The sequence below is a fragment of the Podarcis gaigeae genome (genome assembly GCF_964106915.1).
Source record: "Podarcis gaigeae genome assembly, chromosome: 15".
NCBI lineage: Eukaryota > Metazoa > Chordata > Lepidosauria > Squamata > Lacertidae > Podarcis > Podarcis gaigeae.
The window spans coordinates 32908541-32922204 of NC_139692.1; the positions used below are offsets into that span (position 1 = coordinate 32908541).

Sequence of the window (13664 nt, forward strand, 5' to 3'; positions counted from 1 at the left end):
TGGCCTTGCTAGCTAGGGGTGATGGGAGTTGTAGTTCAACATCTGGGGACCCACAGGTTGAGAAAGGCTGCGAGTCTAAGCTTAAGGAACACACTTGATTCTTGTTGCGGGGATATCAGTGGTAGCTCAGTGGCAGCAGAGTATCTGCTTCGCGTGAAGAGCCGCTGCCAGTCAGTGCAGACAATACTGGGCTATAGATGACCCGATGGTTTGACTCCCTGTATGGCAGCTTCCTGTTATGTTCCTATGCCTCAGTGGAGTCCGCGGTTTCTGAGGAAGAAGAGCCCACTGGCCTTTGTTGCAGTTGGAGGGGACTTTGGGCTGGAAGTCCACCTCCCCTCAGTCAACACACTGAAGGGTTGTCAAAAGTTCCTCTTTCAGCCCATTGACGAGAAGAGTGAACAGCCCTGCAGGGTTGACCTAAGTGTCAACTTCAGCTCCATGCGACGTACAGCTGACAACCACGGGCAACACTGCAAGGATGTTGTAAATTAACTCGGCCCAATCCCTAATCTGCAGCATAGATCAGCAACTGTAGGGATGGCAGCTAGTGCTGCCAAATGCAGCAGTTCTTTCCAAGAATATCAGGACAAAAGGAATGAGGAGGTGGGAGGGGAACCAAGACAGTTTTATTAACAAACAAACATACAAAGCATAATATAAAATATACCCAACAGGGCCACCCAATCTCCCCTTCAGCTGCCCGGAGCTCCAGGTAGAGCAGCAGGAGAAAGACCCCGACCTTTGGTCTCCCAGCATCAGGGCCTTTGATATGGGCAGAAGCTCCCCGAGCCCCTCCCACCTATGGCTTTTATAGCCTGCCTTGATGTAATCAAGTGCACCTGGCATTAGGTAAAGGTAAAGGTACCCCTGACCATTAGGTCCAGTTGTGACCGACCCTGGGGTTGCGGCGCTCATCTCGCTCTACTGGTCGAGGGAGCCGGCGTACAGCTTCCGGGTCATGTGACCAACATGACTAAGCCACTTCTGGCAAACCAGAGCAGCGTACAGAAATGCCGTTTACCTTCCCGCCGGAGCAGTACCTATTTATCTACTTGCACTCTGATGTCCTTTCGAACTGCTAGGTTGGCAGGAACAGGGACCGAGCAACAGGAGCTCACCCCGTCGCGGGGATTCGAACTGCCGACCTTCTGATCGGCAAGTCCTAGGCTCTGCGGTTTAACCCACAGCACCACCCGTGTCCCTTGCACCTGGCATTACTTAGGATTAATGCAGAGCGGCTGAGTGTCTCCCACTACCTGCAGCCGGCATCCAGCCAGCACTTTCAATACAGAAGAAACTCCCGACAGGTGTGTAAAACACAAGAATCCAACTGGGGATGTTAAAGGGAAAGGGACATGCCACCTAACTCCTCGAAATACAATTGTCTTCTGCATTTCCACTACACAGCTCTGTAGGGATGGCAACCCATTCAGCTGGACCTCTCCCCCCTGCAACTGCAGATTCGTTAGATTAGATTATTAGATTATTATTCTATTATATATTATTCTATTATTTAATTTCTGGTTGGCAGCGGTTCTCTCAGCCTCATCCCGGTCTGCAACCTGCAATAGGGATGCTTACACCGCAGGAGTGTTAATGGCTGCTAGCCACGACCGTTCCGTCCTCCTAGGTCGCAAAAAGTATACAAATGAAACGATCCCCTCTTGACTTTTTCATTGCTCCGTGTTTGCCATCACGGAGGCTTACTGGAAGCCACGGTGTCGCTCTTGCCTGCCCCCATCTCTATGATCGGATCTTGGAAGGAGGGCGTGAGAGGAACGGTGGGCGGGGCCGAGGAGGTGAAAGGCTAAAAAGTGGCGGGAAGCAAAGGGTCCTCCAGGTCGGTGCTGCACCGGAGAGGCTGCCGTGGTTGTGGGTTCGAATCCCCGCTTGGAAAGGTAAAAAGACCTGAACTCGGGTCAGGAGCTCCAGATCTCGAAACGGGAACTTGCCCCAACTGTCTGGTACTGTATTTCTATAGGAAATAATTATGGATTCAATCACAGACATAACTATATGTTTTAATCCTGCTTTTTAAAAAAAATTAAAAGTTTCTTCTAGACTGTATCTTTGTTTTTTGCTGGTTTAAATGAGTTTGCCTGCTGTTGTAAGTTGCTTTGAGATTATTTTGCTTAAAAACAGTGACTAATAAATTTAATTAACAATAATTGTTAAATGCCATTCTCCCAGACTGAACGTTTTCTCAGTTTATCTTTAGCACTGCAGCCTTTGAGGGGCTTGTGAACGCCAGTAAAAATATTATAAAGTTACTGCTAACCTGGATTACACCTTAGTGGGTGAAATCTAAACCAGCAAGACCATAAACTCACAGTAGCAGCTAACACATATATTTATATGTATACATTGAAGCATAGTGAACAATGCAAGAATGCAGGAGTAAGATGAATAGAAACGTCTTAGCAAGCAGATGTTTAGATCATATTTTGTTCACAGGACACTCTCTCCCCACTGCATCCCTCTTCCCTCATGAAATTGTCGTTGCTTTTCTAAAAATTCACCCCTGGACCTCTTCTCCGAGGTTTACCATGTTGTGTCATGTCTTTTTTTTTTTATAATAATTTTTTATTGTTTTTACAAAACAAAAAAAAGCAGGGAACAAGGGTATAGGAAAAACAAACAAATCACAAACAAATACATAAAACATGACTTCCCCATACCTCCCCTTCTCTGCATCATTATTTTATAATGTGTCAGCAACCCTTCAGTCAATTTCTCTATATATTCTCATTAAGTTTCCCCCTTTAATTTACGATTTACAGCTGTAGTTCTTTGTTTCTAGCCTCTCGACATCTTAACCGTCCAGTATTTTACAATAGTTCTTAAGGTATACTTTAAATTTTCTCCAATCTTCCTCCACCGCCTCCTTCCTCTGGTCACGGATTCTGCCGGTCATCTCTGCCAATCCCATATATTCGATCACCTTCGTCTGCCATTCCTCCAGAGTGGGTAGTTCTTGCATCTTCCAATACTTTGCTAAAAGAATTCTTGCTGCCGTGGTTGCATACATAAAGAAAGTCTTATCCTTCTTCGGTACCAATTGGCCCACCATGCCCAGAAGAAAAGCCTCTGGTTTCTTTGAAAACGTCCATTTAAGGACTTTCTTAATTTCATTATAGATCATGTTTACCATGTTGTGTCATGTCAGAATGTAGGAAATTACGGTAGGATTTTGACTTTTAGAAGATATCTGAAAGATATCTTGTATAGGGAAGTTTTTAATGTTTGATGTTTTACTGTAGTATTATAATTGCTGCAAGCAATAATAATAAAAATAGCTCCCTTTGCTAAGCTGCAATAATAATAATAGCTAACAGGCAGTATCTGGTTTTGCCAATGGGGTCGTCCAGTATCTTTTTTACCTCTTATAACACTGTCCTTTTTTTCTATTTCACAGACTTCCATGCTGTGTTTGTGTAGCTAGTTTTGCAAAAATGTCGGTAAATCCCATGGCCTATGAGGCCCAGTTCTTCGGCTTTACTCCTCAAACGTTCATGTTGCGGATATATGTAGCCTTCCAGGACCACCTTGCTCACATAATGCTTGTGGTGGAGGACACTATTCTGAATAAATTGGAGTGCATTCGTCCCAATAAGCTCACGCCTTCCCTAATCCGGAGGAGCACAGAGCAGTTCTTCTCTTTAATGAAGAAGATTTTCAACAACCTCTTTGGCAAAATGGAAGACACTCTTCTGAAAACGGTGTTGAGCATCCCCCCAAATGTTTTGCTTCCAGAAGACAAAGGCCAAGAGGAATTCCGCTACACTCCGGAACAGTTTCAGGAGCTCCAGGATGAGATTGACCAGCTGGAACGACAACTCAAGGCCGAAAGCGCAGCTGAACAGGCTCTTCTAGCGGAGCTGGAAGACCAAAAGATTGCCCAAGCGCACCTTGAAGGGATCCTCCGGTGGTTTGATGGCCTTGAAAACGTAGGCAGAGAAGAGGGGGTCGGCAACCTGAAAGAAAGCTTTTCTGCCTTGACAAAAACAACTGTCAAACTCCAGAGTGTCGTGCGGGAGGTGGAAGAGAAAATGAACAAGCTGAAGAAGTGATTGTGTAAAGGTGGGAATGGAGAACCTTCAAATGTTCTTGAACTCTATCGCTCCCATCTGACCCAGCATAGTCAATGGTCTGGTGGAGCCTGTAGTCTGGCCACATGTTCCTCACCCCTAGTGGCAAATAAAATGGGATCCATTGGATCAGTGTTGCTGTTCTGCCTTAAAAGTATGACAAGAAGCTTTTTGCATCTGCAGATGGCCTCGTGGGCCCACTCGCTAGCTGTTGGTCAAAACTGGGCAGCTAATGTCTTGTGACACATCTATTCTCACCCACACACCTTTAATGAAGAGCTCTATGATAGGAGCAACCCTGCCATGGACACTACTCCCCAATATATTGCAGGACCTCTTCTGGGGAGGAATTGCTCCTTCAGACAGCTGGAATCTACAGGGTGGTCCAAAAGTAGCTATACTGCTTTAGAATCCACTTTCTTTCTTCTTGACTGTTCTTTGATTCAGCTGTATACCTACTTCTGTAGATCAACTTTTGGGCCACCTTGTATGTATGCAGAACTATATAATTACACTCTTAACTCTGAAACTTTTAAGAATGGGCACATTTTTCTTTGTGTGTCTCCTGTCTTTCAGACCCCTGCCCTCATAGTTTATAATTTTACCTTGTTCTTTATAAGCTGCTTCTTGGCTAGCGTAGGGTAAAAATGTTTTCAGCTCTTAGCTGTGCCAATACCTTTATTTAGTTTCTCAAGTGTGCTTATCCACAATGTCCCTTCAAGTGATATATGTTTTCCAGCAATGCTTTGAACTGGAAAATGGTTAAACTTGCATTGCAAAATTTCCAGCTTTAAATATAAATATTCCCTAGAGTAAGGTGTTTCAGGGTGTTTGGTTTGGTTTACTGAATACACATAAATAAACGAATCACTTTGAAACAGCCATGGCTGCCTGTACTGTGTCGGTTTATTGCTGATGAACTTATGAAATGGGATGTTTTCCAATGAAATGTAAACCCTGGAGGTTTTCATTTTGGAAAACATTCCACCCTGTGGCACTGCCCACCTTCAAGGACTGTTAGACAGTGGAACAGACTCCCACAAGAGGTGGTGGGCTCTTCTTTCTTAGAGGTTTTTAAGCAGAGGTTGGGTGGCCATCTTTTGTGTATGATCTAGCTGAGATTCCTGCATTGTGGGGGAATGGACTAGATCAGGCGTAGGCAAACTTGGCCCTCCAGATGTTTTGAGACTACAATTCTCATCATCCCTGACCACTGATCCGGTTAGCTAGGGATGATGAGAATTGTAGTCCCAAAAATTCTGGAGGACCAAGTTGGTCTATGCCTGGACTAGATGACCCATGGGATCCCTTCCAACTCTGATTCTTTGCTTGTGTGATAGGTGACTAGTGAGCTGAACACTTGCTTACACCTGTGGTACATCTAGCTCAGTGCTGTCTAGCACATATGGGAAGCCCTATAGAACAAGAAACAGGAGGGAAAAGAACAGCGCTTGGGGAGCAAGCTGGTAACCTGGAAGAGGAAAAAACCAAAGGAAAGGATTTCAGGATTGTCCACAATGACAGGTAGCAGCTCTCCAGGGTTTCAGCCCTCACTTCCCAGCTCCAATTGGGGATTTCAGGGATTAAATCTGAGACCTTCCTGCTACTGCTGTCACTGTAATTACTCCTGTGGAACAGTGCCTGGTGTGCTCTGGTCCATGGGATCACAAAGAGTCGGACATGACTAAACAACAACAGTGCCTAGGATTGTGCCTAAGGAATATACAGTGGTACCTTGGGTTAAGTACTGAATTCGTTCCGGAGGTCCGTTCTTAACCTGAAACTGTTCTTAACCTGAAGCACCACTTTAGCTAATGGGGCCTCCTGCTGCTGCTGCGCTGCCGGAGCACGATTTCTGTTCTCATCCTAAAGCAAAGTTCTTAACCCAAGGTACTATTTCTGGGTTAGCGGAGTCTGTAACCTGAAGCGTATGTAACCTGAGGTACCACTGTATCATGCTTTTAGAGTGTGTGAGTGTGTGTGTCCAAATAAAACTACCAACAATTTCCTTTGCATTTCAAGTTATAAACAACAGTGGAATCCCATCTATGCAAAGATGATTATCTTTTCATTGTCCTTTTTAATACAAGAATACTGGAGGTGGAGAATAACACTGATGCAATGCTGAAGCATTGCTGAGTTTATAAATGTAGACAGACAAACATTTTCAGACCATAGGAAGTTGTACTACACAACCAAAGGGTTGCCTGCTCCTTTAATTGGGGTTGAAATCTCACCCAAAGCTTCAAAATTTCTATGTATTGTCAAAACAGCCTGTAATCGGTGGCAGATGCTTTTATTACACGTTTTATATTTGTTATTAGTAACCTTGTCACTTCAGCCACAAATCAGAAACACAAACAATGCAATAAAATAGCAAAGCAAATAAAATAAAGCAGAAGCACAAAAAGGGATACAATAATCTCAGAAAGGTAAAAAACAACACAATAGTGTTCAAACTGCTGTTAGAGCAGAGCTGTCTGCAAGCTCAGCCTGCAGGCCTCAGTTTGGCCCAATCCACCTGGCCTACACATGGTGTCACAGAAGTTATCAGGCATGGGCTGCTGTACACCTTGGCTGAAAGCAGGGAGAGCAGGCACATCCCATTTTGCAAGCTGTATCCCACAGGAGAACAAGATCTGACCTGCTGGCCTGATCCAGTTCCCCACCCCTAGAGCGGAGACTAAGGCCACACCCGCCCTGTACATTTAAAGCACTGTGATGCTACTTTATAAACAGTCACAGCACCTCCCAATGAATCCTGGGAGCTGTAGTTTGTTTAATGGGTGACAAGTTGTTAAGAAGCCCCCAGTCCCGTCACAGAGCTACCGTTCTCCGAGTGGTTGAACCACCAATCCCTCTTCACAGGGAACCCTGGGAATTGTAAGTCTGGAAGTGGGGATACAGAGGTCCCCTAACAACTCTGAGCACCCTTAAATTCTTTGGGGGAAGCCATATCATAGCACTTTTAAGAGTATTTTGTGACTGTGGATTGCCACATATGCTAGGGGTGTGCCATACCTAGAGATTTTCTTCCACACTTAATAGCTTTTGCTTCATGCTTTTGTAGACACCAGTAAGCATCAATTATTTTGTTTAAACGCTGATGGTGATCCAAATTTCCCCACTGAAACACCCAGAATAAAAATATTTGATCTTTCCCAACCCGTATTGGGGTTTTTAATCTACATTTATACCACAGCCACCCTAACCATCCTCAGATATTGGGAGAGTTCATCCTCCTTTTTCTCTGAGTGTCCTCCGGTGATAACAAAAAAAATTCAACTCCCCTCCCCCCTCATGCAACTCTTTTGAACTATTGGTTCACTGGTGTTTCTTCTGCTTGAAGCAGGCCTCTTGATGGAAAAGCTCACTGCAAAATGGCGCTCTGGGATGGTCTGAAGGCTTCCTTGCATGTCTCAAGTCCAAGTATACTTGCACTTCTACGCTGGGACACTTGATATGAAAAGGGATAAACAGTGCAGTATATCCTGTAAAAGCTCTTGCCTTCAAAAACTGCTTGACATTAGAGAGTTTGTAGTGCAAATGGTATACTAAAGATCTTCAGATGCTTTCAGTTGTTGCAAATGCCCGTTTTGGAATTTAGTTTAGTGGTTCCCTGAATGACAAGAGGAGGCAATACTGCTTGTTTTAATTCAAGATTAGTCTGGTTCCTTCAGAGAAAACTGAATGGTGACAGTTGCAGTCCAATTTTATTCGCAAAGAATTATTAAAAGGTTGTATGTGACATGAGTCTGCTTAGAGGGGGGTTCTGACACTTCAACCCAGTGGGTTTTCATGATCTCATGTCATCCTACCTTCCTTTCAGTGAACATTGCACTTTTTAAGCAGGCAAAAGATGCACTATGAGTAACACTCCCTGCTCTGATAGCAGGATCAGTAAAATCTAGATAAACATTTCAAAGCAGCTGCACCCACTTAACGTCACAAAACAGGAAAACAAAATATCCCATTTGTTCCATGTGCAACTCTCTCAACACTGAAAGATATTTTTGTTCAACCAAGAACCACCGTAAACAACATGCATCAAGGAATCAATAAAGGGCACTTTTTGACATTATGTACATTTGTGTGTATCAAACCCACACGTAGATAAGACGCTTCTCAGAAGGGGACGGCGGGGAAAGACTCGAGAGTTCTCTGCTTTCCTGGAAAGTGCTGCAAATGGAGCCTCGGCTACAAAATAACTGTCCACGAATCGCAAACCTAAGAACACAAAAAGAAAGATAACAATTGCCTGCCATGTGCAGTTTCTTCATACTGTGCAGCGCTATGGAGATCAAAAGACTTCTTTCATTACTTCCCATCAACTGGCAGCGCTATAGGGGCTACACCCAGGGATATCCCCTGCGCTTCTCCCAAACAAGGACAAGGGCCTTCTCAGTCCTAGTCCTGACATGCTAACCACTACACCACACTGCCTCTCCAGCGGACGGGCACATCCCACTATTGGTGTCACAAAATGAGGCTCTTACCTGACAGCTCATGAGGAGATGTGCTTCACCTTCTGCCCAGCTGGTTGCAGCAAATTCAGGCCAGCACTGACAGCGGCGGCCGTGTTCCGTCACGCTGTCTTCCAGCGAGGAGCAGAGCTTCTCCTTGGTCATCCCCTTACAGAGAGAAGGAATCAAACTCTTTTGGTGGAGCAGGCAGCCCAGTCCTCCCCATTCCACCTCGCTTGCCAACCGCTTCCCTTCCCCGTGGTAGGGTCTGGCGCTGTGGTCTAAACCACTGAGCCTCTTGGGCTTGCTGATCAGAAGGTTGGTGGTTCAAATCCCCGTGACGCAGTGAGCTAAGTGGCTCTGTCCCAGCTCCTGCCAACCTAGCAGCTCGAAAGCACGCCAGTGCTAGTAGATAGTAGATAGATATTGCTGCGGCGGGAAGGTAAACGGCGCTTCCGTGCGCACTGGCACTCGTCACGGTGTTCTGTTGCGCCAGAAGCGGTTTAGTCATGCTGGCCACATGACCCGGAAAGCTGTCTGTGGACAAACGCCGGCTCCCTGGGCCTGAAAAGCGAGATGAGCGCCGCAACCCCATAGTCACCTTTGACTGGACTTAATCGTCCAGGGGTCCCACCCTAGGACCCTGAAGTGGGTAATAAATCACAACAATAACTTTACAAAATTAATAGTGAAATCCAGCCCGGGAAAGCTGCTCAGCTGTTTAACTCAATGGGCCTTTTCTGCTGTGTCTTCTCATTTACTACAATTCCCACCATCCCTGACCACTGGTCTTGCTAGCGAGGGATGATGGGAGTTGTAGTCCAAAAACAGCTGGACACCCAAGTTTGGGAAACACTGCTCTAAAGGCCTTTGGCCCTTAACCACCTGTGGCCTTAACCACCTGTGGCCTGTGACCTGTGGGTGGGATATTTCTGATGCATTTTTCTGCCCCCTTGGTTTTAACATACCCAGACCTTTTGCATACAAGTCTGGTGCACTCTGCTGCTGAGCCATGTTCCTTTACCCCAAACGGCGCAAATGATTTTTGAGCACCTGCTCACCTGCGTGCTGATGGAAAGCCCACACGGACACACGACCGAGTGACTCATCACACAGAGATTGTTCCTAGGAAGAACACAGCCATGAATTAATGCAAGGTGGAGAAGCGATCAGGGGTGAAACTCAACAGGGATGAATTCCTTTTCGTTTCCTTTATTCAGTCTTACGCTGGCGAACTTCAGCCACCTGCTAGCTATTTCTCCACATCATCTAACTGGGATGAGGCAGGGGAAAGGCCTAGGACCATCGTACCTTCGGGACCGCCTCTCCTAGTATGCCCCACAGAGGAACCTACGGTCTGCAAATAAAAACATCCTGAAGGTCCCAGGCCACAGAGAGGTTAGGCTGGCCTCAACTAGAGCCAGGGCTTTCTCGGCTGCGGCTCCAATCTGGTGTAACGCTCTGTCACAAGAGACTAGGGCCCTGCGGGACCTGACATCTTTCCGCAGGGCCTGCAAGACAGAGTTGTTCCACCAGGCCTTTGGTCAGGGCGCAGCCTGACTCCCTCCTCGGGCAACCTGCACAGAATTTTGCTTAACGGTTGCCATCAATTTGATTTTAATTAATTTTTATAATGAAATGTTTTTAGAATGTTGGATTATTTGATTGTTTGATTGTTGTTAGCCGCCCTGAGCCCGGCTTCGGCTGGGGAGGGCGGGATATAAATAAATTTTATTATTATTATTATTATAAAGCATTGTATGTGTTCGCCTCACCTTCTGCAAACCGGGCAGATGACCTTGCGCTCTGCATCCAAGCCATCCAAGATATCATTCAGGCACTCCTCCTCAAAGCGCAGGCTTTGTTCGTACTCTTCCACGGCCAGCTGTTCTGCAAGGGAGAAAGCCCCGCCCCCTGCGTCACAGGCTGTGCCAACAGAAATTAAAGCCGCAGCTATCAGAATCAAAAGAGAATCAAGTACCTTGCAAGATCAGCTCCTCCTGGATTTCCTCCAAGACGTCCAGCATCTAAAGGGAACCGCACAGTAAGCTGGTATTAGCACCACAGAATAAAAACAGACTTCACCTGCCAGCAGAAGGACAATATGGATAGAGCCAGTCTAACCTCTCTAGGAAGGGAGCTCCAAAATATGGGAGCTGCCACCGAGAAGGCCCTCTCCCACGTCCCCCCCAAGAATGCCTACGAGGATGGTGGGGCTGGGAGAAGGGCCTACCCCAAAATATCTCAGAGCCCAAGCAGGTTTGGTGAAAGAATATAGTCCTTCTGATAGCCTAGACCTAAGCTGTACAGTGGTACCTTGGTTGTCGAACTTAATCTGTTCCGGGAGTCGGTTTGACTCCCAGAACCGTTCGAAGACCAAGGCGCGGCTTCTGATTGGCTGCAGGAGCTTCCTGCACTCAATCATAAGCTGTGTTGGACATTCGACTTCCAAAAAACGTTCGCAAACCAGAACACCAACTTCCAGGTTTGCTGTGTTCAGGGGCTGATTCGTTCGACAACTAAGCCGTTCAACAACCAAAGTACCACTGTATAAGGCTTCATAGGCCTAAACCAGAACTTTGAATTATTATTAATAATAGTTAAATTTGTATACAGCCAGAGGGATGCCAGCTCTCTAAGTTACAGGGGTTGCCAACCTTTTTAGGCTCATGGGCACATTTGGATTGAACCGCTACTGCAGGTACCCTTTGGGCATTTTTAAGTGCTATTTGGGCATTTCTCACCTTTCACCCCTGCGATCTGGGTAGAAGGCAGATCCACTAGAATTAATCTGAGCCTTGAGAAGGACATAGAGCTGAAAGAGGAAGTGCGAAAGATTGCCGCTCTTCCAACTTCCTCCTTCGGCTCTATGTACTTTCTGAGGGAACGAAAGATCACCTCTCTGGTCGCCAAGGGTACTTCATGTGCCCGTGAGGTGTGTGTGCACTCAGAAACCTTGTGGGCACCAGGACATTATGCTGACAATCCACACACACACTGTTGAGATTTGCATTCCACCTTAAGGAGTAGGTGTGAGGAACTGTTGCGAGTCACATGTCTGTTTACATTCCAGCACAGTTTGCTGGGAACTTCCGTTGTGTGTATTGCTTTTGCTTTTCCCTGTCTCTCTGATAGGATGAAGAGAGAGAGAGAGACGACATGTTTCCTTGTCCTGATTTATGATTAATAAATCTGTAGTTGTAGTATGCTTTCACAAGCCTCATGCCTATTCTCTGTGTGCAGTTCGATCTGCTGATAGTGTGCCCTGGCTTTGAAGCAGAGGCCGATGGGTCTTCGCAGCGGATGGCTGGAAGGAGACAGCCCAGCTGGGGCTAGCCAGCTGGCCTTGCAACCCTCTGCATGTTGACACCCCCCCCCCGCGATATGGACAGCCGCCCACAAAGAACATAGTACAGTAGCTGCTTCTTACCGCAGTGACCTGAGGGGAAGTTTCTTGTTTCCTGGGGAAGGGCAGCTGGAAATCCAGAGGCCGCAGAGCCTGCCATTCCATCTCCATCACTTCCTGGACCAAGAGGGCTTTGCTCGCTTGATGGGCTGTGTCTTCTCCCACATGGCGGTATCTGTCCAAGAGCCTGGCACGGCTGCTCTTCAGCCTCTCCACGCAGCGCTGGAGGGCAGTGAACAGAGAGATAAAGACTCGCAATGGAGACACCAGCATGGCAAAATCATTTCTCTCTTTTCCCCACAATCTCCTACTTAGGAAGATGAAATGCTTCCTTAACATTTTTTTTTTAAAGATTCACCTGATATGACTACAGTGATGTAGGTTTACAATATTCGTGAAATATTTTAAATACAGTGGTACCTTGGTTTAAGAACAGTCCGGTTTAAGAATGATTTGGTTTACAAACTCCGCAAAACTGGAAATAGTGTCTTGGTTTGAGAACTTTGCCTTGGTCTAAGAACGGAATCCTAACGGTGGAACGGCACCGGCGGCGGGAGGCCTCATTAGGGAAAGTGTGCCTCAGTTTAAGAACGGTTTCGGTTTAAGAACGGACTTCCAGAACAGATTAAGTTCGTAAACCGAGGTACCACTGTAAATAATCTTGGTAGGTGTAGCTTGCATGAAATGCTTCCCTCGTTGATGCAGTTCCTAAATGTGCACAAGCAGTCAGGCACCAATACTATGGAACTACCCTGTTGCAGAATACAGACAAGCAAGCACCCACAACATCAACGCAGTTCAGGGATCTTAGAAAAACACATGGTTTGTGAGCATAGCCGTCACAGCTAGTAGCCAACAACAGCCGCCTCCTCTATGAATTTGTCCAATCCTCTTTTAAAAGCCATCCAAGGTGGTGGCCATCGCTCCCCTCTTGTGGGAGAGTTTAGCTATATGCTCTCTCCCTAGGGGTTGGGCTGCTACGGAAACGGCCATCCAGGTAGGACGGCGGTCAAATCTGCCCTTTAGCAACGCGCAAAGCCGGCAGGGCTCCTTGAAATGTATCCAGTCATGGAACGTTCGCAGTCGGCATGGAACGTTCGCAGTCGCCGCGTTCCACAGGAGTTTCGGGCAGACCCCGCGCGACCGCCTTACCTGCCTGAAGGTCTCCTTCCAAGGCGGGGTCCGGGCGCCCTTGTAAAGAGCCTGGTGCCGCTGAACCTGCCCCTCCATCCCCTTCGCGAAGCACGAGACCCGGACCCAGCAGCTGCGTTTACACAGCAGGCTTTGCCGCCTTTCTTTAACCGCCCTCCACTCGCCCAAGGCACCCTGGGAAATGGAGTTCGGCAAAGGACTCCGGTGCATGCTGGGAAACGTCTCGCACCTTGCATCTTGAGGGATCAGTCAGGCACTTGATGGGAATTGTAGTCCGGAAGGAAGACGTTCTCGTCGTTCAAACGTCCCTTCCCGGGTTTTGGCGGTGGGAGGAGGAAGAAGGCGAAGTAAACAAGCCAAACCTCTTAAAGACAAGGAGATGGGAATGTAAGAGTGACAAAGCAATAAATTGCGTGAGGGGAGGGTGGGAATCAATTTTACGAAAAAAAGTGTGACCAAAGCAATAAAGAAAATTGAAAGTGTGATATGCAATATAATGAATGATTTTAGAGTGTTGTTTGTGCTGTACATTTGTACTGTTTTATTGTTGTT

General features: G+C 46.6%; 2 protein-coding genes across 3 annotated transcripts; one reads left to right on the forward strand and one right to left on the reverse strand.

Annotated features, from left to right (window-relative positions):
- The first annotated feature begins 1786 nt into the window (after positions 1-1786).
- Positions 1787-4975, forward strand: MIS12 (MIS12 kinetochore complex component). 2 transcript variants are annotated; one of them, XM_083713361.1, is made up of 2 exons: positions 1787-1901; positions 3419-4975. In XM_083713361.1, exon 2 carries the CDS (start codon positions 3456-3458, stop codon positions 4071-4073), a length of 618 nt encoding a protein of 205 aa, XP_083569487.1. In that variant the 5' UTR covers positions 1787-1901; positions 3419-3455; the 3' UTR covers positions 4074-4975. The 2 variants fall into 2 exon arrangements, with proteins under 2 accessions (XP_083569487.1, XP_083569486.1); XM_083713360.1 differs by having other exon boundaries at positions 1803-1967.
- Positions 4976-6140: 1165 nt separating this feature from the next.
- On the reverse strand, positions 6141-13461 carry RPAIN (RPA interacting protein). Its single transcript, XM_083714842.1, has 7 exons — positions 13113-13461; positions 11985-12182; positions 10536-10581; positions 10330-10444; positions 9616-9679; positions 8588-8722; positions 6141-8318 (listed from the first exon to the last, which is right to left on the reverse strand). The coding sequence occupies exons 1-7, from the start codon at positions 13320-13322 to the stop codon at positions 8289-8291; spliced, it is 798 nt and encodes a 265-aa protein (XP_083570968.1). The 5' UTR covers positions 13323-13461; the 3' UTR covers positions 6141-8288.
- Between the last annotated feature and the right edge of the window lie 203 nt (positions 13462-13664).